General features: G+C 35.3%; 2 protein-coding genes across 3 annotated transcripts in view; one reads left to right on the top strand and one right to left on the bottom strand.

The window, feature by feature from the left end:
- Positions 1-15,820, bottom strand: part of METTL25 (methyltransferase like 25) — a 91,754-nt gene extending 75,934 nt beyond the window's left edge. Inside the window, exon 1 of one of the 2 annotated variants that reach the window (XM_039868967.1) lies at positions 15,500-15,820. In XM_039868967.1, the coding sequence (XP_039724901.1) occupies positions 15,500-15,758 (259 nt within the window). In that variant the 5' untranslated portion in view covers positions 15,759-15,820. The remainder of the gene's footprint in view (positions 1-15,499) is intronic. The other variant, XM_039868966.1, reaches the window with a different exon arrangement.
- Positions 15,821-15,873: 53 nt separating this feature from the next.
- Positions 15,874-22,571, top strand: CCDC59 (coiled-coil domain containing 59). The gene is given in 5 exon segments (XM_039868968.1): positions 15,874-15,942; positions 15,944-16,097; positions 17,080-17,395; positions 19,856-19,955; positions 22,083-22,571. Coding segments are annotated over 5 exon segments (786 nt in total). The 5' UTR covers positions 15,874-15,888; the 3' UTR covers positions 22,245-22,571.
- The last annotated feature ends 3,593 nt before the right edge of the window (positions 22,572-26,164 follow it).

Raw genomic sequence — 26,164 nt, 5'->3', positions numbered from 1 at the left:
CAGAAAGAAATGTGATGTTTCTGTTGGAAAAGTAAAGGTTCAAATCAACTTAACTATCCTACTGAAAATACTTGAAAAAATTCCAATTTAAACTGAATTAAATGTTGTTAATTTGCTTTTAATTATAGGCCTCCCAGTAATTTCAGAAATTTGGAGATCTAAATTACAGATGTTATCTTTTTAATAATGTTTACCTTTATAAAAGGATAGCGTTCTTATTCAGTCCATTAGTTTATGTCATTTAGAGCTACACAACTTTATTCAGGTAGTCTAGAATTCTATGAAAAAAAAATCTATTTAAATTATGGAAATACAGCTTCTGTATTTTCTTTGTTTGCAAGAAATCCAGCTTGTAATTTCTATTACTTGAGAGAGACAGGGAGAGACAGGAGAAGACAGGGAGTGGGGAGGAGGGAGGAAGAAGGCAGGGGTGGAGGAAGGAGGAAAGACGAGGAGGCCGGGGAATGATCTGCGTGTGTGTGTGTGTGTGTGTGTGTGTGTGTGTGTCACACTTTTGTCTTTTCTTCCATCTGGGAACAGTATCAGGAAAAGCTATGTGTATTAAGCTAGTAAATATATGGGGAGTATATATAGTCTCCTCACAGCACTTCCCTAGGTATTGCACATGAGTTTGGATTTGGCAACCAGCAAAACAGAAACCAGAGTGCTATTCATCTTATAATTAGGTTTATTTAATGATTTTTTTTTTTTTTAACACAGAGAAAGCTTTGTTTTTAAGTTTGGTGCCCACCGCACCTGCATATTGCGTGGCTTGATTATTTTGCCAATATCCCCCTCTACTGGAAGTACCTGTTCTGCTCTATTACATGCTTTTGAATTTATTCTTAGTTTTGTACATCCTACATCACTATTCCACAGAGGTTTCTTATAAGATAGGTTAATTGGATATGAAGAAGCGAGGGGAGCAAAGAGATGGGAAAAGTTATTTTCTATAAATATATGATCAGGAAAAATCTCTTTTTAAACAACAGAGATCAATGTATAGGGAAAGATAGAAAAGCTATATGTAACGCATGTTGCATTATGAAAATTTCAAGGTAGAGAAATATTTCAAAACTAAAAATAAAATAAACAATAAATGTATATTTACATTTAATAAATAAAAAAATTTTTCAAAACTAAACATGTTATTTTACTTGAATGTTATCTAGCACTCTAAGAAAGTCAGTACTGTTATGATTCACAATAACTCATCGCTATTATTGTTAACATTTATTGCACATTTACTATGTGCCGGCACTGCGTTAAACAGCTTACATTTAATGGAATAGTCTTATAAGCTAGTTACATAGTGCTCTTATTCCCATTTATAGAGAAAGAAACTGAGATTTAGAGAGGCTACAACTTAGCCAGCTTTCCGCAGACATTAAATAGCAAGGTACGTGAACCAAGGGAGTGTTCAACCTTGCTCTTAATTCCCGCATTCGAATAGCATGCCATAGCAATAAGTTCAGTGGACAACAAATGAAATCAGGCAAGACAGCAGTTAAGAAAGGTGTGAGGCAGATCTGACCGTCAGAATCACTTCTAGTAAGAACTGCCTCTGGCAGAGATCAATATATGTAGTATCTTAAACCTCATACTCACTTTATCTTCTTAATTCTTTTAACTTCCTTCCCTCAACACCTCCCTCACTTCCAGAAGTGTTCTTAAGGTTTTAAGAAATTAAGAAAATATTTTCTACATTTAAAACAATTGACAAGTCTCTGAAAAGGAACTTAAAAGTTTTCATGATAAGACACTGTTGTGGTATCTATACCTAGAAACAAAACAACTGCTTCCTTTCATGCCCATTGTAAAGCAACAATAACTTGCATACAGCAGGCATTGGGTTAGTAGGGAATGAATAGATGAAGGATAAATTAATGGATAAAAGAAATTCCTCAATATGCTTGCTACTGTAGCACCACCGGCTATACTGGGAGGAACAAATTATAAGGTTCTGTGGTGGCAGTTATCACTGACGCCACAAGAAGGACTGCACTAGCACTGCTGAAACTGTTGGAGCAGCATAAAACCTCTCATCTCAGCCATGTTTATAATCACAAGGTGAGAAAAGAATGACTTAGAACATTTAGAATGCAATGTAAGACAAAATGCTATTATATGCTAAATTCTGAGGTTTAACTGTATTACAGGGGTTAGGGCAAAGGTCACTATTGCTATTATCACATAGCTTTGGACAGTCCCACACCCAGAATTTCAAGAAATCAACAGTGCCCTCTTAATAACAATCTTCACAAGGACAGAAATGGTCTGTATTCATTTCTACATATGTCCTACAAATGTCTCCAATTCAAAAGGTTCAAAACTGAACTGAACACTCTCATGCTCACCAAACCTTTCCTTTTTCCTATTTGTTTACAAGTGTCATCCCTCACCCAGTGCTGAAATTAAAAGTCTGTACAGTATCTTAAATGCTCCTTGTGCCCTCCAAACACATCTCCAGCTACCCATCAATCCTAATGTAAAAATGTCTTTCATGTGGGAGAACCCCCAATCACTGTTGTGGTTCAACCTCTATTAATTCTCACCAGTGCCATGGCAATAGCTTCATAGGTGATTACTTATCAACAAAACTCCTATAGCACAATGTTCAGTAAGTGTTGGATAAGTCGAATTGAACATGTTTTCTAAAATGGAAATTTACTTTTATATTTAGTGCAAATTTAATCACATATGTAAAGGCTTTGGCTTCCGTTAACAGCTGACTTGAGGCTTCAATCCTTTTATACCTGCTTAGTAGACTTCGATGTAAAGTTATGTCTTGCTAAACTATGAAAATTATAGCTCAGATGTGTTAGATTTTATGAACGTTTGACTATACCTATAATTCTATCATCTATGTAAGGAAGAAAATAGAATACATACTGTTGCTTTTAAAAATAAATCAATTTATATCACCCAATTATATGCTAAGAAATTTTTTCCCTAAGGAAAAAATTAGAGTAATTTATGGTTGCATATGAAATGAAAAAATATATTATTTCAACATGTAATCATACTCTTAGAAATAATAAGATATAATTAACAAAGAATTGACATGCATGTCCTTATTGTGCCAATAGTAACATCATGCTGAATGTATAAAGCACGTGTAACAATTTCAAAAGCATTTTCACATTTAACTAAGTTATTTATAAAATCAAAAGAAATATAAAAACAAGAAAATCTAACTACAGTATTTTAACTATTACAAATCCTTTTCATAGTTTATTGGAAGGAAAATGAAAACATCATACAAAGAAACAGCAATTAAGAAACTGATTTGGTAAATGAAAAATAAACTTGATTAAAAAGAAACAATTCTGAGATGCCTACTATGTGCAAAGTTATAACTGATGCCGATAAAGCTAATTTGTCACAATTTGTGATTCATCTATGAGACATGATATGAGACATGGACAGCAAACGTTCAGTGGGGCTCAGCAATTCCCAGTTTGAATTCTACTGAGATGCCGCATGGGATATGCTTACTCAGACCTTTGCACTTGTTTTAACAGATCGTCTTCTAGCAGATATTTTCATGGCTCACTCTCTCACTTCTTTTGGGTCTTGGCTTAAAGGTTGCCATTTCAGTGAAAACTGCAACCTCACTCAACACTCATCCCTCTCTGACCCTTTATTAATATTTTATAACACTATCACCATTTGACATAGAGAACACAGATTTTTATTTGCTGTATCCCCAGAACCTAGAATGTCTGATACTTAATAAGTACTCAATGAATGAGTGAGTAAATGACTGAGCAAGAATTAGGTTTGAATTCTGGTTCTCAGACTGTCTATCTCTGTGTGGCCATGAACAATTTATTTATCTGTTCTGAGATTTATTGATAAAATGTGGAAAAATAAGTATTTTATGATGTTGTTTTAAAGAATACGTGCATATATATACATATATATTCATATACATATACACATGTATTTACATACACAGATGTGAGTATATGTGTGTGTGCGTGCATATGCATGCACACACACACACTATCCTAACACAGAGCTTAGAACATAGTGGGTAACTCCCAAATCAAATTAAGTAACTGAGTATCCTAACACTTAGGGCTCTGTTGGAATATGAGGTGGAAAATACTCAAATATTTAGGCCCAGAACACCATACTAGAGAAGACCTTGAAACAAAGATCAATATAGATACTCAGTTTCTAATTGTGGGGCATGCCAGGACAAAGGAGGCTTGGAACACCTCTGTCATTAGAATGAAGGCATGACAGGGATAGGTGAGCTGCAACTTGAAGTACAATGGAGAAGTTCAATAGTCAAAACTGAGTACTGCATTCTGGGTAGGATAAAAGCAAGAATTACTCAGTGTTTGGGTAATTCCATTCTAGAATCAGCTGTAATGTACAGAAGAAAATTTTAGTACCAATGTTATTTCTTACTAAATTTGATGTGAAATTTGGTAGATAGGTTATAACTTTCACTACGCCTTAAAGACCCGATGAGGAGTTTCAATTCTGCTTAACTAGAATGTTTTCATTTCCTATTATCAAGTCTCTATTTTCGGAAAATAACCAAAACCAAAAGATAGCAGATTGCTAGAAATTCAACAACTTCAAGCTCAATTTAAAATTAAGAGTATTTAAGAATAAATTAAGTAAATATTTGTAAATGTTTTCTGAAAAATAAATTTAAATAATAAATCAATGTGATTGTTAGCAAAATATAAATTCCAGATTGTAAAACTTTAAAAATCGATATTATAAATGTAAAAAATACTTTAAAAATAAACCTATTTCGGTACAGTAAGTGCTCTGAAATCAATCTCTTGTTCTCTTGTTCCCAACACAGACACCTCATTTCCTACTTTAACTGTCATTTCTGAACAACACCGTATGCTCCACTGCCCTACAGTGCCTCAACAATGCCAGCAGCTTAGTAACTAACTCTGCCATTGATCTCTTACTGAGAAGACCAATATTTCTTTTCTATACATTGACTTGGGTCTAGACTTCCAAGTTTTTAAGAATAAAAAAGGCTTTTTGTTTTCTTTATTATTAAGGCAGGACACTTAAAGGACTTTTTGTTCCAGTTACCTGTAAGTATAATTAAATTAATAATAAGGGCCACTGAGAGAGTAAAATTAAGTCATACCTCTCCTTTAAAATTGTACTTTTTTCCCGTTGTGCATTTCAGTAACTTGAGTTTAATTTTTTGTTATTCTTATTCTAAACTTAGTTATATTTCAACATTAATGTAAAATAGATATGTGTCTAGTCTACTATCTCATAACTAAATTCAGTTATAATCATTTGCTAAGTAAAAGGAATGTGCGAAAGGCATTTGCATTAAACTTACACTTTATCTAGTTCCTATTGTATATCAGTAAATCTTATTCTTTAATTGCTTAATTTTTGTAATAATGTGCATAATCATAAAAATCAGATCAATTTTATTCTCTAGGGGCCATTATTCGAGATGGCTGCTATGCAGAGAATAAACATATAAAAGGCCAACTTAAAATTTAAGTTTAAATTTGCCATTTTGATTTAAATGATCAAGTAAGAGGGTTAAATCAAGATAAAGTCAAAGAATTTTGTAATACTAATAATGCTTTCAACCTCTTATCCTGAGGTGTAAGAGACAGAGAAGCCTATGAATCACCTAAAGCTATATGTTGTGTGTCTATTTGTGAGCTTATATGCTCTACTTTGGTGACCTCAAACACGGTATGTCTAAAACAGAATGCATTATTCCCCAAACAGCTCCCTCTGTTGATTTTCCTAATTTGTGAATGATATTATTCATTATTATTCTTCAAGACATTCCCACAGTCAAAATCTTGGAATTATCTTCGATTCCTCCATTTCTTTGAACCCTATATAAATATCAGTCACCAAGAAATGACAAATTCTCTCTTACAATATCTTTTAAAACTATCACTTTCTTTCCATTGCCATTACCACCATGCTCTGGGCACATCCTTCATCTCCAGACTACCACAGAGTTTCTAACCGGGGTCCACATGGAAGGATGATTCCAAACACTTTAACAGACTAGTCTCCAGAAACTGGATACAATATTTTTTTCTAATCTTGTCTAATCTGCTCTACCTACCTGAAATGCTCTCTACTTAGCCACATTAAATGTAACACATTTAATGAGAGCCTACTATGTGGCTCTCAGTATATATTAGATATCAGCATTCAGACTAGGAGAGTCAAAGGCAACAAATCATTCTAATACAATGTGCTAACTGTCCTAATAAAGGTAGGCATAAAATAAATAATATACAGATGATCAGTTTTGTTATCAATTTAATATAATTTGAAAGGAGAAAAAAAATGTATGTTTACTAAATCAGTGGGATGAGAGAGTTCCAAGCAAAGAGGATTGCATGCACAAAATTACAGAGGGAAAAAATGCATGGCATATCAGGGAACAAGGTAGCTAAAGTATAAGGTATATGTGTAAAGAGAATGTCAAGAGAAGCACTGATAATGCTATATGCCACTCTCTCATATTCTTTCCTTTCAACTTTGGTTGAAGATATATCTTAAAAACTGAAAACTAACATCATATTATTTCAGCCACCTTCATGATTAAAGTTAATGTGGAGACAGATCATGCAGGAAGTTCAATCATTTATTAACTTGGCTGATCTAATAATGACTGGTCACAGGCTTTTTCATCCCGAAATTCAGGTTGCTCCAGGCCCTCAACATGACTGTGGCTTTAATAGCAGGGGATATTAAAGAATAGAGATAAAACCATTAAATTATTATTTTTCCATAGAATTTGAGCACTGGAAGCAACCTAGATGTCTTGTAGCCAAACGATCCATAACTATTTTTGGTTTTCATTGTCTGCTGAGAATGTGAAATAAACTCCTGAATTCATTTTCAAGGGGCACAAGGAAACTCACTGAAGCCCACAAACCAACAGACACAATCTCTAGTACTTCTGGGGACCAGGCAGATTATTTTGGTTTGTGAAGCTAGGTAGGAGAAGAGGATATACCCTCGTAAAAGCAGCTATTTGATTTGCCACACAGAGATATAAAACAAAATGGCCAGATTTTCTAATTTTTTTTTCAAGAGAAGCTGCAATTCTAGACTTGTATGTATATCAAGTTTAAAATGTTTGCTAAAAAATGTAAACACTTATTAGTCATGCAAGACATGTTTATAAGCTACTCAAGACTAGGGGTGGCTATTTTTCCACCTTGGTTGTTGATCAACACCCTAGGCAGTTACTTCTTACTGTGGCTTACAGCTAAGTTCTATGCAAGATACACAGCTAATCAGAGTTAAAGATGGAAGGAAGCAGGTCTTCTGACTCTGGGCTTCGTCCACCTCTACCTGAAAGGAGCAGAATATAGAGAAGATGACTAATATTTATCATGCCTACTAGCTTATATGAGTAGTTTCTAATATCTACTTAATTTACTTTTTACACAATACTTTCAAGCCAGAATTAATGATTCCCATTTTTCAAATGAAAAAACAGAGGTTCAAAAGCCTAACTAACTTACACAAGATTACATAGCACTAAAGCATCAGAGCTAGGATTCAAAACTATACGGATGACCACAAAACCCATATTCTTTTCTATGTTGCCTTTTATTTGCTTACATTAATAGCGAAGATTCCAGCTGGAGAGGAAATAGTAGATGAGGTTAGAAGGTGAAGAAATAGAGATCTATGATGGCTTGTGAGCAGAAGAATAAGACTAGAACTATGATTTTGGAAGATAACTGGACATCAGTTTGCATAAAGAAGCAATTGAAATACAGAGTCTGAAAGCAAGAGTAACAGTTCAAAGTTACTGCTAAATAGGAAAGGGGCCAAACGATTTGCTATGGGAATGGGAAAAGAGCAGAGTCAAGAGAAATTGAGGAAGAAGAGTTGGCAGATTGTGAAACCTGAGTAAAAAGAAGAAAGTTAATGTCACTTATAGAGGAGCTCAGTGGTTACACTGAGGTGATGAGATGAAAATAAATAAAAGAAATGTAAACCCCTATAGTCATGAAGCCATGTAGGCAAGTTGTTTTTGTTTTTTGCTATTTTTTTTTTTTTTTTTTTGGTAAATCAGAGAAAGAACTAAAATCACGATAAACCATGAAGATAGGTTACCATAACTGCTAGTTTCCAGTAAAGGTTAATGATTTCACATATTTAAATAAACAACAACATTAAATGGATATCTAAACAAATAGAAGGCACTTAGATTTATAGGCTAAAGTATAATTAAAGTAGAATGAGAAAAAAAATGCCATAAATGAGAGAAATTTCTATGAACTTTGTTTACTGAACTTCTTAATAATTGAAAAGTATGGGTGGAGGGGTTAGAGAACAGAAATGCAAGATATACCATTAAAAACTAGAATTTAAATTCAAATTCTGAATGGTCTCATTTTAAAAATCTGAAAGCACCTTCCATATATCAAATAAACAAAGTATGATGACAAATTATCCTGCAGATTAATTTGCATTTTTGTTCATTCTTACTTATAATTACAGTAGCAACCCAAGAATATGTCTAACACTTGCTACTATCTTCCTGTGGTATGATATTATTTCCACAGTTAAAATCTCCTAAAATAGACCCAGAAAAACTGAAAAAGGGAAAAAGATTTAAGGATAAAGCACATAAAGAAAGTGAATGAATAAAATTTAAATACAATAGAGCAAAACAGATGTCACTAATTATTTCTCTGTTATTTTCTATTTCCAACATGCTTTCTGGCTCCATGTGTTTCAAATTAAATGTGGGCACAATTTCAATGCACCACAGTCACCACCATCACCACCACCAAAAAAAAGCTACTTAGGATAGCCAAGAAGAAATTTAATCTATTTAAATGCAAAAAAATAATTTAAGAGAAAGCTCAACAAAATAATAGTCTATCACAGGCCTACATTTTTTGTATTGTTCAGTTAAAAAGATAGTAAATTAATTATACAGATGCTCACCAAAAAGAGTCAATTCTAAACATTTTATTCAACATTCAGTCCTGGTAAGGATCATTTGAGTGACAACAAGAAGAAACAAGAGAAGCGCAGCATATGGTGTTAAGAAGTTGAAAGAGAGTCGAGAGTGGCCCTGGAGGTTCAGGTAGAGTCACCAAGGATGGCTTTGCAGGCACAGAAAGTGGATTTCCTGAGAGCTGAATGGGTTCTCCACAACTGATTCTAAATAAAGTTACAAAAAAAAAAAAATTGACTTTAAAGTAAGGATTTATTAACTCACACTGAGAACTATATTTATAACAATAACCTATATCACTTATTTCCTAGGATATAGCCTCCTAATTTTAGAATTACAATTAGAATAAATAAAGCCAGATATTCCTAAAAAAATTTTTAATTAAGCTGTGTAGGTGGTTTAGTTGCCTCTGTAGTCTACATCTACTTCTGTTTCATAAAATATTTTAGGTATCTTAACTTGGAAGATTATTTCCTTCCTGCTTTTTGGAAGAACTTTCCAGACTTTATGAAAACCAATTAATTTCAGAAGAGCGCAAGGATTCGAGAATGTTAACAGATGTGTATATGTAGTCATTACTTTCTAAGGGCACAACCTGGTTACTTTGAAGGGGGTACACAGAACAAAATCTAATCTCCAATTATAAAACCTATTAGTTGGATCAAACTATACGTAAACAAAGATAATAAACATAACACAGACAGAGACTGCACCAGAAATTAACAGCTGCCTAGTTCAGTACATTTCAAGGGGTACCGTCAATACACTTTTTATAGATCGATGCTTCACTTCATTCATTAAGAATCATTTACATTACTCATCTATATGCCAGGTTCAAGGTGCTGAGAATACAACAATGAAAAAGAAAAGCACCATACTTTTGTTTTTAAGAGAGCTTATAATCCAGCTGCAGATACAGACAAGCCAATAGACAGTGACAACAGTATAAAATTTGTTAGTATGGCAGAGTATACATATTACAGGTTGTTCCAGGGGCACGTACATTTCCAGAAGTTCCTGACAATTTATTTCTTCCAAGGAAAGACCTAATTAAACTATCACCACCACAATCCTGATCACCACAACTATCATCATTATTTATTAACCACAATTTATTGAACCCATGCTGTATTCCCAATTCTATGGTAGGTGTTATATTACATCATCTTTAATCTTTACTACAACTCTGTAAGATAGGTAAGATTATACTTTAAAACAACAAGTCAGTTGAGAATGGCAGATGTCAGCTTATAGCGAGTCTGGCACTAACACACAGGTCACAGTTTTCCCTACTGAATATGTAAAACTTCACAGTACATCAATGTCAGACAAGGTCTGTGACCATGATGACTTCATAATTATGTCTGAGGACAGACAAAAACAAGAACATTGTGCCTACAAAAGCTTCCACACAAGCAGCCCCATAGAGAGTTCACACAGTAAGAAACTGAGGCCTCATGCTAACAAGCAGCACCAACTAGCCATCTATGTGAATGAGACATTGTGGAGCTGAATCCTCCAGCCTCCATCAAGCCTTCAGCAACTGCAGCCCCAGCCAGAATCCTGACTGTGACTTCATGAGACCCCCAACATCCACTAAGTCTGCTCTGAATTCCTAACTCACAGAAACTGTGTGAAATAGCAGTTTTAATTCACTTGTTATGCAGCAATAGATAATATATAACATTAATATAATTGTGTGTCGACCAGTGTGTGGTTTTCCAGTTAAAAGAATTATAAGGTAGGTTGTATAATTAAATATTCATTAACGCGTATTTTCCTTTCATTCTTAGACTGTATGTTCTTAGAATTCTTTGAATATATTTAAAATATTCACTTAAATCCAACATCTGAGCCCATTCAGGATTAGCTCCTATCAACTCATTTATTCCCCTGGGTCACAGCTTCTTTCAATTCTTTGAACATGGCTACTTAAATCCAGCAACAGGATTTACCCGGAATCAGTTTCCTGAGTAAGTCGCACTTTTCTGTTTCCTTGTAATCTAGTAATTTTTGGTTAAAAAGCAAAATTGCACATAACCTGTTGTAGAAAATCTTTTTCTAAGGATTTTGCTGACATTTTACATAAGAACCCAACTTGTCTGAACTCAGCTGGTGAAATCTACCTCCCCTTCAGCGTGCAGCAGCTAGGTCTCTGCTCAATTGCTGATTTACTTGCCTGCTTGCTGAGGGTATCCCTGAATCTGTGCAGGTTGGCAGATCTGGGTAGATTTTATCTTCAGGTTGTGGAGCTCACCTTTATTTCCAAGGTTCTCCAACTTAAATTTCCAGTTGCTCTGCCAGCCCTGAATTCTGCCCTTTCATACATGAATTCAATAAGACTTCTGATTTTTATTACTCAAGCTGTGTACACTTTGGGGAAGGCACTTTGTAAAAGGTGCAGCAAATCTGCCGATCTCACCTAAAGCCCCATCTCCCCAGTTGTGCCAGTGTTTTTTGTTGATTTCTTTAGGTATACTTTGCATGTTAGTTTAGAGCTTACCTGGAGATTTAGGCAGGGTATATACTCAGTTCTTAGATCTCAGCCTTCTGTGGCTCTCCTGTTTCTAGAACATACTATTTAAATTTCCATCACCTCTGATCTCTGAACTTTGTCATCACTTCCTTAAGCTGATAAGGACAGTTTTCCAGTGTCAAATCTAAGGGGGCATGAAGCACACCCAGCAAGAAAGCCATTAACCTCCAGTTCCTACCCAAGCCATAGCAATCTTTCAATAGTAAACCTATATTTCTGCCTATTGTTGGTCTTCCTTCAGAAGCTTCCAGTTTTTAGTAATATGGCCACTGTTTATCATTGTTATCTGCTAGAGAAATTGCCTCACCTCTTCGAGCTATTACCTGAAGTCTCCCTGCGCCATTTTAATAGCCTCCTATTTTGTCTTCCTGCTTCCTCCCTTACCTTCTGACAGCCTCTTCTCCACCCAGAAGTCAGAGTCATCCCTTTGAAATATAAATCAATCACATATCACATTGTCACACAAAATCCTTAAAGAGCGTTCCATTTCACTCAGAGTAAAAGCCAAGACCGCAGTATGGCCTACAACTCCTACATGAAGTTGCCCCAGGTCAAACCTCGTCTCTTCCCAGCCTAACCTGGCTGGCTCTGCTGTGCTTCCAGTATGCTCTGGCTTTGGCTCTCCACTTGGACTGAAACACTCTTACCTTAGAGAGTTGCACAACTGGCTCTTTCTTCAAGACTCTGTTCAAATTTTGTCTTTTTAGAGAAGACTTCCCAACCACCCTATCTAAAATAGCATTTCTCTCTACTGCACCATGATTTTTTCACTTCCCCTTCCCTGCTTTGCTTTTCTTCATTGTATTTACTGCCACCTGATAGTACGTATATAAGTATCCTCACTAAAACATAAGCCACATGTGGGCAAGTACTGTGTTGGGTTGAACGCCGTAATTGTAGGACGTAGAACAGGGCTTCATCGGTAGAAGGTGCTCAATAACATAAGTCAAATGAATGAATGGACTAAGTGCTGCTATTTATTAGGCATTATTCTTAACCCTTTGTAGGTATGAAGTCATTTAACTTTCATACCACTCCATCAAGTATACACGAGGAACTGGTACAAAGAATTAAAGTCCAAGTTAACAAAACTAATAACTGGTGGAACCAGAACTTGAATCCAGGTAGTCTGTTTGACTGCAAAGCCCACTGTATTAGTCTGCTCAGGCTGCCATAACAAAATATTATAGACTGGATGCTTAAACAACAAATATATACATTTCTCACAGTTCTGGAAACTGGAAGTCTAAGATCAAGGTGCTAGCAGAGTTGATTTCTGGGGAAGCCTCTCTCCTTGGCTTATAGATGGCTACCTTCTTGCTGTATTCTCACATAGCTTTTCTCAGTATGTGCCCTCCTGGTGTCTTTTCCTCTTCCTATTGGATTAGCACTTAACCCTTATGATCACATTAAATTAAATATTAATTACCTCCTTAAAGGCCTCATTTCCAAAAATAGTCGCATTGGGGATTAGCACTTCAATACAGGAATTTTGGAGAGATACAATTCAATCCATAACGTCCATAATTTATGCCCTTGAAATATATTTATTTTCAACATCTTCCAACATTTTTATTTTGGAGAACTAAGATATTTGCCTCTAGGTCTTTTTAGTTGAACAGAAGAGAAAAAACTTGCAGGACTCTGACCAGGCCAGAAGATCACTTGGCAAGAAAAATCCACTAAAATGGCTACAGTGAGGATTTTCAGAAACAACTAGGTCTCATAAAACACCAAATGACTGCGCCAAACATCTGTTAGTGTACTTTCATACACTGTGCATTAACTCAGTGCAGCTTTGGGAATTGTGTTTATCTGTAATTCCTCATACAGACGAGCAGAAAACCACACTCCTTTTGAGTCCCTGATGGACATCTGTTCCAGTCTCCTTGCTGCTCCTTATACACACCATGCAAGCTTCAACCTCAGAGACTTTGTGCTCTCGGTTCTTACTATCTGCAATGTTCTCCCTCCACATAGCTTCATGATTCATTTTTCTTCTTATTAAGATTTTTTTCCAGAGTCATCTCCATGAGGTCTTGCTGGAACGACCTATTTAAAATTGCAAATACACTCTCCTCCTGCACTTCCCCTTATCTACTCCCTCCTTTTCCACTTAATTTTTCTCTGTGGCACTTTTTTGTTTTTGTCTAACTCTTCCCTCTAGAATGCAAGCAAGATGAAGGTAGGGATTTGTTTGTTTTCTTTACTATTGCCCTTGCTCCTAGAAAAGTGCTGGCACATAGTAGATACTCAGTAATTGTTTGCTGAATGAATGAACATCCCCAAGGTCACACAGCTGACAGGAGGTAGAACTAGAATTTGAACTCTATCTGACTCAAGTCTAAAAATTTAAGTATTAAATTATACTGAACATAGTAGCTAACAATTCTTCAATCAGATACAAATCTGGTTAAAGGATTCTAATGTTCTTTGACACAAACAATAGAGTGTATACAGTTATGGAGAAAATGTCTACCTTTAAATAATCTTTGCATAAGCAAAATTAATATTCCCTACAAGCACAAATTATAAAAATTCATTCTTTTTAACACTACAGGCAGCTGACGATTTGTAAAATGGAATATTTTCTATAAAAAAAAGTTTGCAGGGCCAAAGACATTTCAAAGGTGAACAACTGAGCCTAAATTCCATTGTTGTTGGATAGATACAAAATTGGTTGGAAGGATTTCCCAGAAGATGTTAGTATTTATTCCTCGCTTAAATAAGTGGTGTCATTTATTCATTCATTTACTTACTTGCCAAATATTTATTAACCACCTACTCTGACCAGGCATTGTTTTAGGCACTAGGGATACAGCGGTGAACAAATTAACTCTTACATTCTTCAAGGGGAAACAATAAAAACAAAAAAATAAGAAATGCATTAGTGTCATAAAAATATTGGTTTTGATAATGATGGCCTTTGGAATTCATTTCTAAATAATTCAGATTAGACTTTTATCATGGTGGTGAACACTTCAGCCTGTGGATTCAGATGATCCAGGTTTGAAACTCTATTAAAAACTATGCCCCTGGCAAATATCTCTTCGAGTTGCAATTTCATAACTTGGGAAAAGCAGAGCCATCGTGCAAGGCTAGTGTAAAAATTAAAAGAGAAAATATGCAAGAAACACTTAGCACACCACAGAATAAATATCAATAAATCCTATTATTATTATTATTAAGTTATATAAGACATTCTAATTCTTCCATTGCATGAAGACAAAGCTAAACCCATATGAAAGTCTTGTGCTTTATATCTTTTTTGGGACGCTACCATGAGTTATTCATTAATTCATTCATTTAACAAATATTCATTGAGCTTAATTTATACCAGGTCTTTTACTAGATGCTGAGAATACATCTGTTTAGAGGGCAAAGATGGTCTCTTCCCTTTTTGAGTTTAAGTTGCCATACTTTCATAAGTACTGGGTATTAGGAGAGCAAACTAAAAATGTGCTTTTTAAAAATTTTTATTTTTAATTTTTCAATTACAGTCGATTTTCAATACTATTTTATATTAGTTGTGAGTGTGCAGCATAGTGGTTAGACATTTATTTACTTTATAAAGCGATCCTCCAATTAGTTGAGTACCCATCTGGCACTATACATACCCTGATGAATTTCCTTAAGTGTTGATTTACTTTCTGCCTGTGCTTCCACATGGAATCTCTAAGCACTATGAGGTACTTTACCCTTATTTCCTTCCTGTCAAAAATTATTGCTGAATTTCTAAATGAATGAACGCCTTGCTTTGTTTCTTGTGTTTAAATTGCGTAAATACACAAGCAGCCAGGGACAGACAAGGGATCCCGGAATAGCGCCCACACACCACTCCTCCCCTAACCTGATCCCCGCCTCTTGCTTCCGGCAAAGGCAAACCTCCAGGGCCCAGCCAGGCCCGCCCTGCCGCTCACCTGATTCCGCTCGGTTTCCGCTAGAGGGCACGCTTGGGCCCGCCTCCCTTTCCGCACCTCCCACCCGCCATTCACCTGATCCTCTCTCGGCTTCCACCAGGGGGCGCGCCGCCCCGGGCCGAGCCTCCGCCTCCTCCGTCGACCTCCTTAGCACCGCCAGCACCATCTCGGGAGGCAAGTCGATCAATTGCTCCCACACAGACTCCGTGTAGAAGTCCACCGTATGTGCACTGGAGATGGACAGGGCCTCCCTCAGGAATCGCAGCAGTCCCTGCAACTTGGCACGTAACGTGGACAGGTCCTGGGTCACTGGAAGCGGGCAAGAAGTCGCCATAGCGCTACCCTCCTGAGCTGTAGGTGGCGCAAACGTGGCCGTGGGGCAAGGGTTCCGCTGAAAGTTGCACAGACTGAATAAGTAGAGCTCTGATCCGCACTCTAGTTGGACGATTGACTCCTTCGGCCTGATGACGTATTTTGACAGCGTCCATTGTGGTTTTCGGGCGACGTGGTTGGTGTGCTATGTCTCCAGTTAGACCAGCAGCGAGGCGGTGGCCTGGGGGTTTGGGGATGCCTGGCGAAGGAATTTCTCCGGCGGGATTCAAGAATAAGAACGTGAAACATGGAACGTGGCGACCTAACCATCTGCAGGCCTTCCAGGGGAGCGTCCGCGAGGGTATGTAAGAAGGCCGTCGTTTATAAGTCACCAGGGCTCGGAAGTCTTGGAATACGCGACGTACCGAAGCAGGGAAGCAGGATTTCAGAACCAGTTGGGCCCTAACTGGGGCAGAGGAAGTCATTCCCAAGCTCACTGAAGCCGTGGGTGTCTCAGAGCTCTGAATGGGAAGTGTTGCTAACTCAGTATCTTTAAACATCATCCCCGCTTTATCCCCATTCTCGATCAGAACGCTTCCTCTTCATTTCTCCGTGAAACCATAAGCAGAGAGGATCTCCGGATCCATTTGCGTATGTATTACGGAAAAGGAGAGGAATATAGGGCCGGAAATCTATTGCCCCGTACTCTTGATGATTGCGAATACCTCAGAGCCCTCCACTCTTTTCTCACTGATCTTTCCTTCGCTTTAGTTTCTGTTTGTTTTGTCTTACTGTCTGCAAGTTCCCTCAAATCTCATTTGGAATGTATAAATCTTAAGTAAGTTTAGTTTTCTGATAATGTTAGCTGTTCAGAAAGTCATATACCATCTTCTTTTGTGCTGAATTAATTTGAAAAATCAGTCGTGTAGTAGTAGTAAGTTTCTCTAAGGTGAAATAATGGTTATGTGGTGTTTTTATTTTTCCTTAAGTGTTATTGAAGACCTAAATTAAGTGTTTTAAATGAATTAAAGAAGTTGTCGATTTGTGAGTACAGTATACTGGAGTTGTGACACCCTAGTCTGTTTTTCTAATGTGAGATTTTTACTTGAAGTGTCTGAAGAACTAATGTTTGCCTGGTCTTTTTTGCAGAGAAGCGACATACCATTCATTCCATTCGTTTAAACTTGTTTTCTTGAAATAATCTTTTATTTCAAACAAAACAAAGCAATTCTAGCATTTGAATGTGATGATAGAAAAAAAAGTTTTCATTTAAAATTAACAGCTATATTTTCTGCAGCTTATTTTCTGAGAAAGTAATTAATGATTGATATTCTTCAATGTAGGACAAGGCTTTGCTTTTCGGAGGAAACTGAAGATTCAACAACATTACAAGAAATTGCTATGGAAGGAAAAGAAGGGTCAAACATCACAGGAATCCCAATTCAGAGATCGCTACCCTGATCATCTGAAACATCTCTATTTAGCTGAAGAGGAAAGACTCAGGAAACAACTTGGAAAACTTGACCAGCCTTTGTCAGAAAAACAGGTTAATCAGGCATTGCCAGAAAAAGAATGTAACATTGATCAGGCTTTGTCTGAAGAAAATTGTAGCATTGACCAGGCTCAGCCAGAAGAACAATATAAAGAAGAAAGGATAAAGTATGTATTGTCTGCTTTTGAAATCCTTTGCTTTAAATTTGAGTAGTGTTTTATGAGAGAGATTATAGGACAATTTATGTAGAAATTGGAATTTTTCTTATTTAAGGCATTTTAGAAATCACAGTGAATTTGGTGAAAATATTTTCTTGGGAGCTTTCTTTTTATCTTAAATGACTGAATTAGACCAATTTAGTTTAATTGAAGAAGTAGTGGAATGAAATTAAAAGTTCAGTTTTATGATTTCAGCCTCTCAAGTACATTTAATGTACTTAGACCATAGTTAATACCTGTTACTGATACATGTTTTTTAAAACACTGATTTTTAGGAGGTATATTATAGTGGTTAACAGCATGGAGCTGGACTTAACATGTTGGTGCCCAGTGCCCTCTTCTCTAAAATGGAAATGATGATAATATGTAATTCAGAGTTGCCATGTTGTACATCTCCAGAATGGATTATTCACATACTCTATGGTGTCTCTGACCTAACATGACATCATGAAGACTAAATGAGTTAATTTATTACAAGGTACTTTAAAAAATATATGGTATGTGGGAGGTACTACATGAGTGTTAGGTACTACTACTGCTGCTATATTATTATTATTAATCCAGATTTTTTTTTCAGAGGATATAGACTTAGTATCAATTAAAAAACAAATGGCATAGCTTCATAACACTGGTTTTACAAGTGCTAACTTAGAAAGCTTTCTCTTCACATATTCCAAGTTAAAAAAACCATGCTAAAATCAGAACTTGCAGAGAATCCAGATGTTATTTTAGACCATAACCTTTTAATTAATTAAAATTCAGTCCTTTAAAATTTTTAGGAAAAAAACATAATTGAGAGAAAAACAGACATTAAAACTTCAGTTTATCAGTAGGTTTGTTCATCATATTATTGAATAATGGGTATAAAGCCCAGGCAAAAGATTAGCACTAGAAATGTAGGCTTGAATAATTTTCAGTCATAATCGAAGTGAGGAGGGTTTAATCATTGCAAGGTTCTTACCTTTTTAGGTAAAAAAAAAAAATATATATATATATATATATATTTTAAAGATTTCCTATTTTGAGGTGAAAGCAAGAAAATGTCACTGAAGAAGTTAAATAGAACTGCCTTAATTGAAGAAAGGGGACTACAGTGGCAGCTGTGTCAGAAGAGGAAGATTGTGCAAACTAGTGATTAGTCAACTCTCAAATACTATAAAGTCTAAGAAAAACAGGGCTAAGAACAGGTCTTTGGATTTGTGATCTAGGCTGTCACTAGTGACCTTAGCAGATTTTCAGTAGATAACCCCGATTAAGTTTTCAGCTTTACATCTAGCATCCAAAGCCATGGTCGTGGATGTGACTGCCCAAGAAGAATATGGAGACCAAAGAGAGAAACACTTGGCAAAAAACCTGGAATTAAAAAAAAGAAAGAGGCTTTAGCATGGCACACTGAGAAAGAGCAGTTAGAAAGGATCAGCAGAGAAGAATGTCACCAAAACTAAGGGAGTTGTATTTTCAAAAGTAGTGAATAGTCAATTAAATGAGACTGAAAAGTTCCTCTTGACTTGATCATCATATTTGGCTAGAAGGTCATTATCCTTGACATGGATATTTTGACTGGAGTGATGAGAGCAGAAATCAGACTGCAGCGTTAAAGAGTAAATGTGAACTATTTTAGTCTAGTCACTATTCTTTCTAAATATTTGACTATGAAAGGATGAGAAATGAGAGAGTGGTAGTTAGAAGAGGATATAGAGTTTGGTGAGGAATAATTTATGCATTTGTTTAAGAAGATAGCTACTGAAATATGTTACATTGTGGTTTTGGACTTGGTATAGTGAAAAATTGAGAGACAGGAGAAAGGAAAATTCTCAATGAATTATATTCTGAGGAAATAGATGGAATCTGGGTTTAAGTGGTTGAATTAGCTGCAGCCGACTAAGACATCTTCAGAGAAATGAGTAATACTTCAAGATAGAACAGTTCTAAATGGAGGTGTGGTCATTTATGGCTAAGTGGACAAAGTAGAATAGAGAAAAAGTGGTCAAAAACTTTGAGATTAAAGTTCATGTACACTCCAAGATCCATAATATCCTTTAATTTGATACCTTTTGCAGTCCGTCATTTCTGCCAATCATATACTGGTTTTCTGTTTGTTTCTGTTTAAAAAAATTTTTAACATTACAAGATCTTTCATATCTTTCTGTATTTTCCCTGGTTGAAATGTTTCTCCAAGAGTCTCCATTTGCCATCTTTTAATATATGTCTTAAAAGCTGTAACTATGTTTTTAACATATTTGCATATTTTATTAATAAATTAATATCCTCTATCGTCTTCCCTTCCCCCCTCTATTAATTTGCATTAGTGAGATTTTACTATACAAGTACTATATTTGACATAATTGTCATAATTTTGGTTATATTGTTTTTAATCCTTGTAACTCGTTTTCATTTATCTTAATAAAGCTACATTACTATTCCAAAGAAAAATAAAAAGAAAACATCAAATCAAAAAGCACAAGAAGAATATGAACAGGTACAAGCTAAGCGTGCTGCGAAGAAACAAGTAAGATCTTTAAAAATATTTAGATTCATTTTTCCTATATGTATATCTAAGCTGTGCATCTTAGTGAGGGGCACATAGTATGCCCTCTGTAAATATTTGTTGAATAAATTAATGCTATGAGTAGAGTTGGGTAATTTCAACATATTCCAATTCCTTGATTATTAATATTATCCTTGAAAAGGCAATACTAATAGGTCAAGAATGGGATTTTAAAGATACTGCTCATTGGTTAATATGAGCTTCTGGGATAATATTTAATATGGTCCAGGAACTTGTACTTTTAACAAGTACCTCAAGAGATTAATAAAAATTGAGAATCACTGACCTAAGAAAAATAGAAATGACTCGTAATTTTACGTTGAAGCAAGTAAAAGCTGAGGGGCAGGGGATGAATTAAATATTTTTTTAGTATAAAATTTGGTTTTGCCAATTAAAATGACTCCTAGATTAACTTAGCAAAAAGTTACCACTCTGTTATCATTCAGAAACATAAAATAGACTTTCAAATAATCAAAACAATTATCCACTGCTTCAACAAAATTGTCATTTTGTTTAATCTGTGAGTAACTTTTAGCTTTTGTATAGAACTTGTATTAATCTATCACTTTAAAAAGGATAATGCATCATTCAAACATACCTTGGATAATGCTGCTATAATTTTTTTATGCTTTTGTTTTAGAATTTGTGTAATTAAGAAATGAGCAAGTTTCTGGAAGTTTCATATCCAAAACTTTTATAATAACTATTCTTAAACTGGTGGCAGACTAGGATGAAGCAGAAACATTTCTCCATGAAATATGAACCTTTGTTTCATAGCTTGTTACTTTCTGCTTTTTTCTAACCAACCATCTGATATCTGCCACCTTTGGAAATAGTATACCAGGTGAAGTATGGTATGGACCGTTATACTGTAAAATATTTAATGTCCTTCTAAAATTTCCTTTATTTAAATAAATGCTAGGACTTCGTAATCATGAAAATCACACTGTCTCTTAGGTTTCAAATGTTAATAGCCAGCATCATTGCCCATGAAAAATCAAAATTAAGAACATCAATTAAATAAGGACCCATAATTGGTGATAAGACTATATACATTTTTTTTTTACTTTGTTTAGTGAAACTTCATAGGGATGAATTAGATTCCATATACTTCAATTCATAAGTAAGTTCTAGATCTTTATGTGCTCATTAAAATAAGTGATGTACCTCATCAGAACATAAGTTTAAGAGACATGGCATAGCATAATGGAGAATTGCGCAGACTTTGAATTCACAAGACCTGGATATGCGACTTGGCTTATACCAGTTAGTTGGGATCTTGGGCAAGTCACTTTCGGTATCGCTGAGCATCAGCTCCTCATCTGTAAGATGAATATAAAAACATAGCATAAAAGTTTTAATGAATGAAATGTACTATGATGTATGTGAAAGTACTTGGTTAATTGTAAGACACCATACAAATTTAAGGCAGTGTTATTTGTTGGCTATATATGTAGGGAAAATTGAAAAACAATGCACATATTACATTATTTAGAACTTTTGTTTAACTTTTATATTTAGTAAGAATATTGTGGATTTCAAGTAGTTCTTGGGTCTGTACACTATATAACTTTGAATTATTTTTTCTTAGACTCAGATGAACTTGAGTCTCTTAGCAAATCAGATAAGCAAGATAATTCTTAAATAAAAATCATAATGCCTACAACAATTTTTTACACATGTATGTAGTCAAAAATTCTTCTTAAATTTGTCAGGTGATAAATTAAAAAGAATACCAGATATTCTGGAAGTAAAGATTTTAGTGTTAAATGGACTAGATAAATGCTAAAGTCCCTTCTAACTCTACAGTGAATTTAGTTAAATGATAGAATCATTTCATAAATGTGCCTTCTCTCTTCTGTGCTCTCATTTTATTTGCACACAAATAACAAATTATTTAATAACTATAGCATGTATTATAGTGCAAAGGCAAAGAGTATACACTACTTTAGTAATGGGTAACACTTAACATTTTTAATTTATAAAAGATACACCTGAAGTGTGTGCATGGCGATACCTATTTCAACACAATTTTATCAACATCTACTGATTATTACTAATCAAAATTACATATGTTAATAATTTCAGGAATTTGAGAGGAGAAAACAAGAGAGAGAAGAAGCTCAAAGACTCTACAAAAAGAAGAAAATGGAAATGTTTAAAATATTGAGCAAAAAGACTAAGAAAGGCCAGCCAAACTTGAATTTACAAATGGAGTATCTTCTTAAAAAAATACAAGAAAAAAGTTAAATCAGACATTTTGTCCTTAATCAAGGGTTAGAACATCTGCTGTCTGTTGAATTCTTTTATATATGTAATGTACTTCTACCATTAATTAAATTTGTCAACATAAAATATATTGTTAAGCTATACTAAATATAAAATGCCCAAATATTTTTATTCTTATAAAAGAAAATGCTCTACATATGTTCTGCATAATGTGATTTGTTTCTTGTTTATTTGCCTCTGAAGTATGGGAAGCCTGGAGAACTGAAAGAACTTTCTATTTGGATAACAGGTTCAAACACTTAATAGTTTTGTACTATATAAAATTCAGATAAAATATTTTGAAAATAAGGGAGCACAGCTTTAATGAAGCATTTCAATGAAAATTTTCAATTTAGTTTCAATAGTTTTTAAATTCATTTTAATGATGAAGGAGGGAAAACTCCCCTTGGACTGTTTATTTTAAGTTAAGCATGTTAACAGGAGTGTGGGCTTTCCCGAAACCTGAGAGCAGGATACCTGGGTGCTAAAACTACCTTCTAACCACATCATATAATTGTGGTCTTCATAAAGCAGAGTTTGGTGTAAATACTCAGAATCTTGATATTTATAAACATTTTCAAAAGGGGAAGTACATAGCTTGTTAGTATAAGATCTTGTAAGTAATGATGGGAACCCAGCAATGTCATATAGCAAGAGTTAAGCTTTCCAGATCCTGTTACTGTGTAAGAACATTGTCACTGGAACATTACTGGTGTTGTCTCTGTTGCTACCCTTGTGAGCCGAGAGAATACTGGAATACTCTTGTCTCCTTGCAATCTCTGCAAAATGAGAAAGGCTTGACTATCATCAGTACAAACAAAAGGACTATACAATGATATTTGCACAACATTGCATAATAAAGTTCTAAAAAGAGATAACTGGTTGAAATTGCACTGCAGTTTTAGGGAGCCCTTGCATTCCACTGATGACTCCACATTTAAAAGTGCAATAGGAGATGCTAAGGAAGCAACTTATAAAGGAAGGCAATGAAATACAATATTTAGAAATTTGCAATACACCATATTGCATTTAAAATAAGCAACTCAGAAAACCTACATTTGGCCACATTGGCAAAGACAATACATAGTAAAGCAGAGTAAAATATTTCGATTGCTTTATAATGATTTTACCTGTATTTTACTTCTAGATACTTTATCAGGGTAGGCCAAAACGGCAAGAGATCTAGTCCTTTTGAGAGTAAAATTAAGTTCATTTTAACAACTTCGTTGAGCAGTTGCTATATATGCGAAGGTCCAGGTTAAGGAGTTATTCTTTAAAAAAAAAAAGAATTCCTTTAAGGATCTTTAAGGGCAGTAAATGTCTAAAAATGTCATAAGACCAAAAGTAATCAGTGGTGAACAGGTACAAAATAAAAGGTTCAAACTTTAGTGCACCAGAATATCACCTAGAGAGTTTATAATATACATTTGAGGGCTCTCCCAAGATTTGGATAGCATTGATGAGCTCAGTAATAGATGTTTAAACAACTTTGAAAACATTCCATGGTGGTTGGTTCTCAGACCACACTGCAAAGCATTGGACCAGGGCCAGAGAAGAAAGGTTTCATCAGTGGACATTAGGGGAAGTTTCATGGATGAGATGACGTGAGAAAAGCTTTCAAGGATGAAAAGAGAATTAGAGATGAAGACAGCATGGAGAAAATTACAAAAGGAAGAAAGCTTGGGCTGTATTTAAAAGTTTATTTAAAAGTTTATTTAAAAGTCTAAAAATTAAGTTACATGTATGTTATCACTGATGGTGTTAATACTTCCTTTCCATTCTGAATGTTCCCTTCCATATAGAGGGAGCCCCCTCAGCCCAATAGTCTTGTTCTGCCCAGGGAGGTAGTGACTTATCTAAATGCTAAGTTCAGGAGCAGGACCTGGCCTGCCTGCACAGTGCATTACTCTTGTTTACTATTACACTGAAAATTGTTAAGAACAGGCTGTATTGATAATGAGTAGGAAGGGATGGGGATGGAGGCAGAGTAGGGCTGAGGCCTTGCATTTTAAAGAATGTAACATCTAAAACTACCAATTTGTGTTGCATGAGTCAGTATACTGAGAAATAAAATAGGAATGAAATTTGAGGGAAGACAATATACAAATAGAGAAGATTTGGGTGGCCAGGGCTTGTGGTTTCAGACTTCAGATTTTAATGTGTACAGAGGGAATTTTGATCTTGGATGTTTGTAGAGGCTTATACTGGGCTGTTAATTTGATTTTTATAACTGCAGCAAGTTTTTAATTGCTGTGGTTTTGGCAAGAGGCTTTAAGCCTTAAGGCATGTGGGATTTTGATGTGAAGTTTAGGGTAGCTTTGTCCACAGAAAATTGGTTATTTCCAGAAATGGTTCAATATTGGGCCTTAAGCAGAAGTGTGCAGGCCTCAACGAAGAAGGAATAGGGTGTAGGAGTGGTAGAAACACATAGGCTTTAGCAAAGTTACAGAGTATGACAGTGGGGCTCACCCAAATGCTCACTTACTCTATGGCTGCAGCCAGTGCCAGCCAAGATGAGGCTTAGTGAGCTACCCTGGCTGTGTTGGCATTTACAAAGTCATTGGCATGTGCAGGCAGCCTCAGGGTGCAGGCTTGACCTTGACTTATTTTTAAATTTATGCATCAGGGGCCTCATCTGAGGCTACAGAGACACTGGAAAGCAACTTTAATTGAGGAAAATAATGTTAGAAAAGATTATACTGTGGATATGCTAAACATTCATAATCATATCAGTATTTGCTGCTTTTAAACTTCAAGGCAGAAGACTTTAGGCAATATAAACTTCTAAAGAAGTTTAGTTTTAAACTGTGCATGCCAGTCATTAAAATGCAATATAAAAGCAAATTTTGACTATAAAGAGCTTTGAATATACTAGATGGGAAAGATCAGAACTTCAAATAAGAAGTTCTGGTGATTGGAACAGCATCACTGCAAATCTATACTTTGCAAGATGGCATTAGTGTCAAATGCCACTCAGAAAGATAGTGTGCCATGCTAAATGCATGGTGATAAATTTAACTTCTTGCTAAGAATTTTTTTTTCCAATTTAGTATGAAGGTCATGGACCCTGGACAATGTGCATAAAGTGATTGGCATTCTAATGAGGAGAAAGCCATCCCCAAGTATCCTTCTTACAGATTAATAAGTATCTCCTATAGAGTTTCTGCTATGTATCGATTTTAGCAATAACGACTACTGGGTTCTGGGAACATAATTTTGTCCAGGATAAATGCGTTTTAATTTTTGTAGAGGTGAGGCAAGTATTATGATCTTGGGTGTTTTATTACTAATTTGAACCTTTTCAAAACTGAGACACAGCATAGACTTGATGTTGAATTAACTCTGAGGAGCTGAACAAGTCACATCCATTCCCAAGTAAGACACAGGCTGCAGCTGCTGTAGGAATTCATCTAGGCATTAAAAATATTTCTGGCTGTGAACGAACAAGACAAACTGCAAAGGACTTTAATTTCATTGGACTTTGATGAAGGCAAGAGAATTTGATTCCAGGTTTTGATTTTTTTGGCTTTTGAACATTAACTTGAAAGGTAATTTAATATATAGAATTTATTTTTTCCCTAAGAGTTTAATAAGATGAAATATTAATACTAAAATGTGGGATATCGACATTTTGCTGGTATTTTAACATTGGGCTTTTTGTATTTGGATAATCCCCATTGAGAAAACCTGATTGGATCACCAGTGGAGCCGATAGAGCTCTGTACCAGAGAAGCACACCTCATGGGCCTAGTGACCCCAAATTTTACAAGTAGATTTATTGAGGTATAATAGATTGAACATATTTAAAAAGTATAATTTTGTGAGTTCTGCACAAGTATACACTGATGAAAGCATTACCACCATCATAAATCCATCACCATCACCTCAAAAAATTTCTTCAT

The sequence above is a fragment of the Pteropus medius genome, unplaced genomic scaffold (assembly GCF_902729225.1).
Source record: "Pteropus medius unplaced genomic scaffold, Ma_sr-lr_union100, whole genome shotgun sequence".
In the NCBI taxonomy this organism is placed as follows: domain Eukaryota; kingdom Metazoa; phylum Chordata; class Mammalia; order Chiroptera; family Pteropodidae; genus Pteropus; species Pteropus medius.
This window is presented reverse-complemented; position numbering and strand designations above follow the sequence as displayed.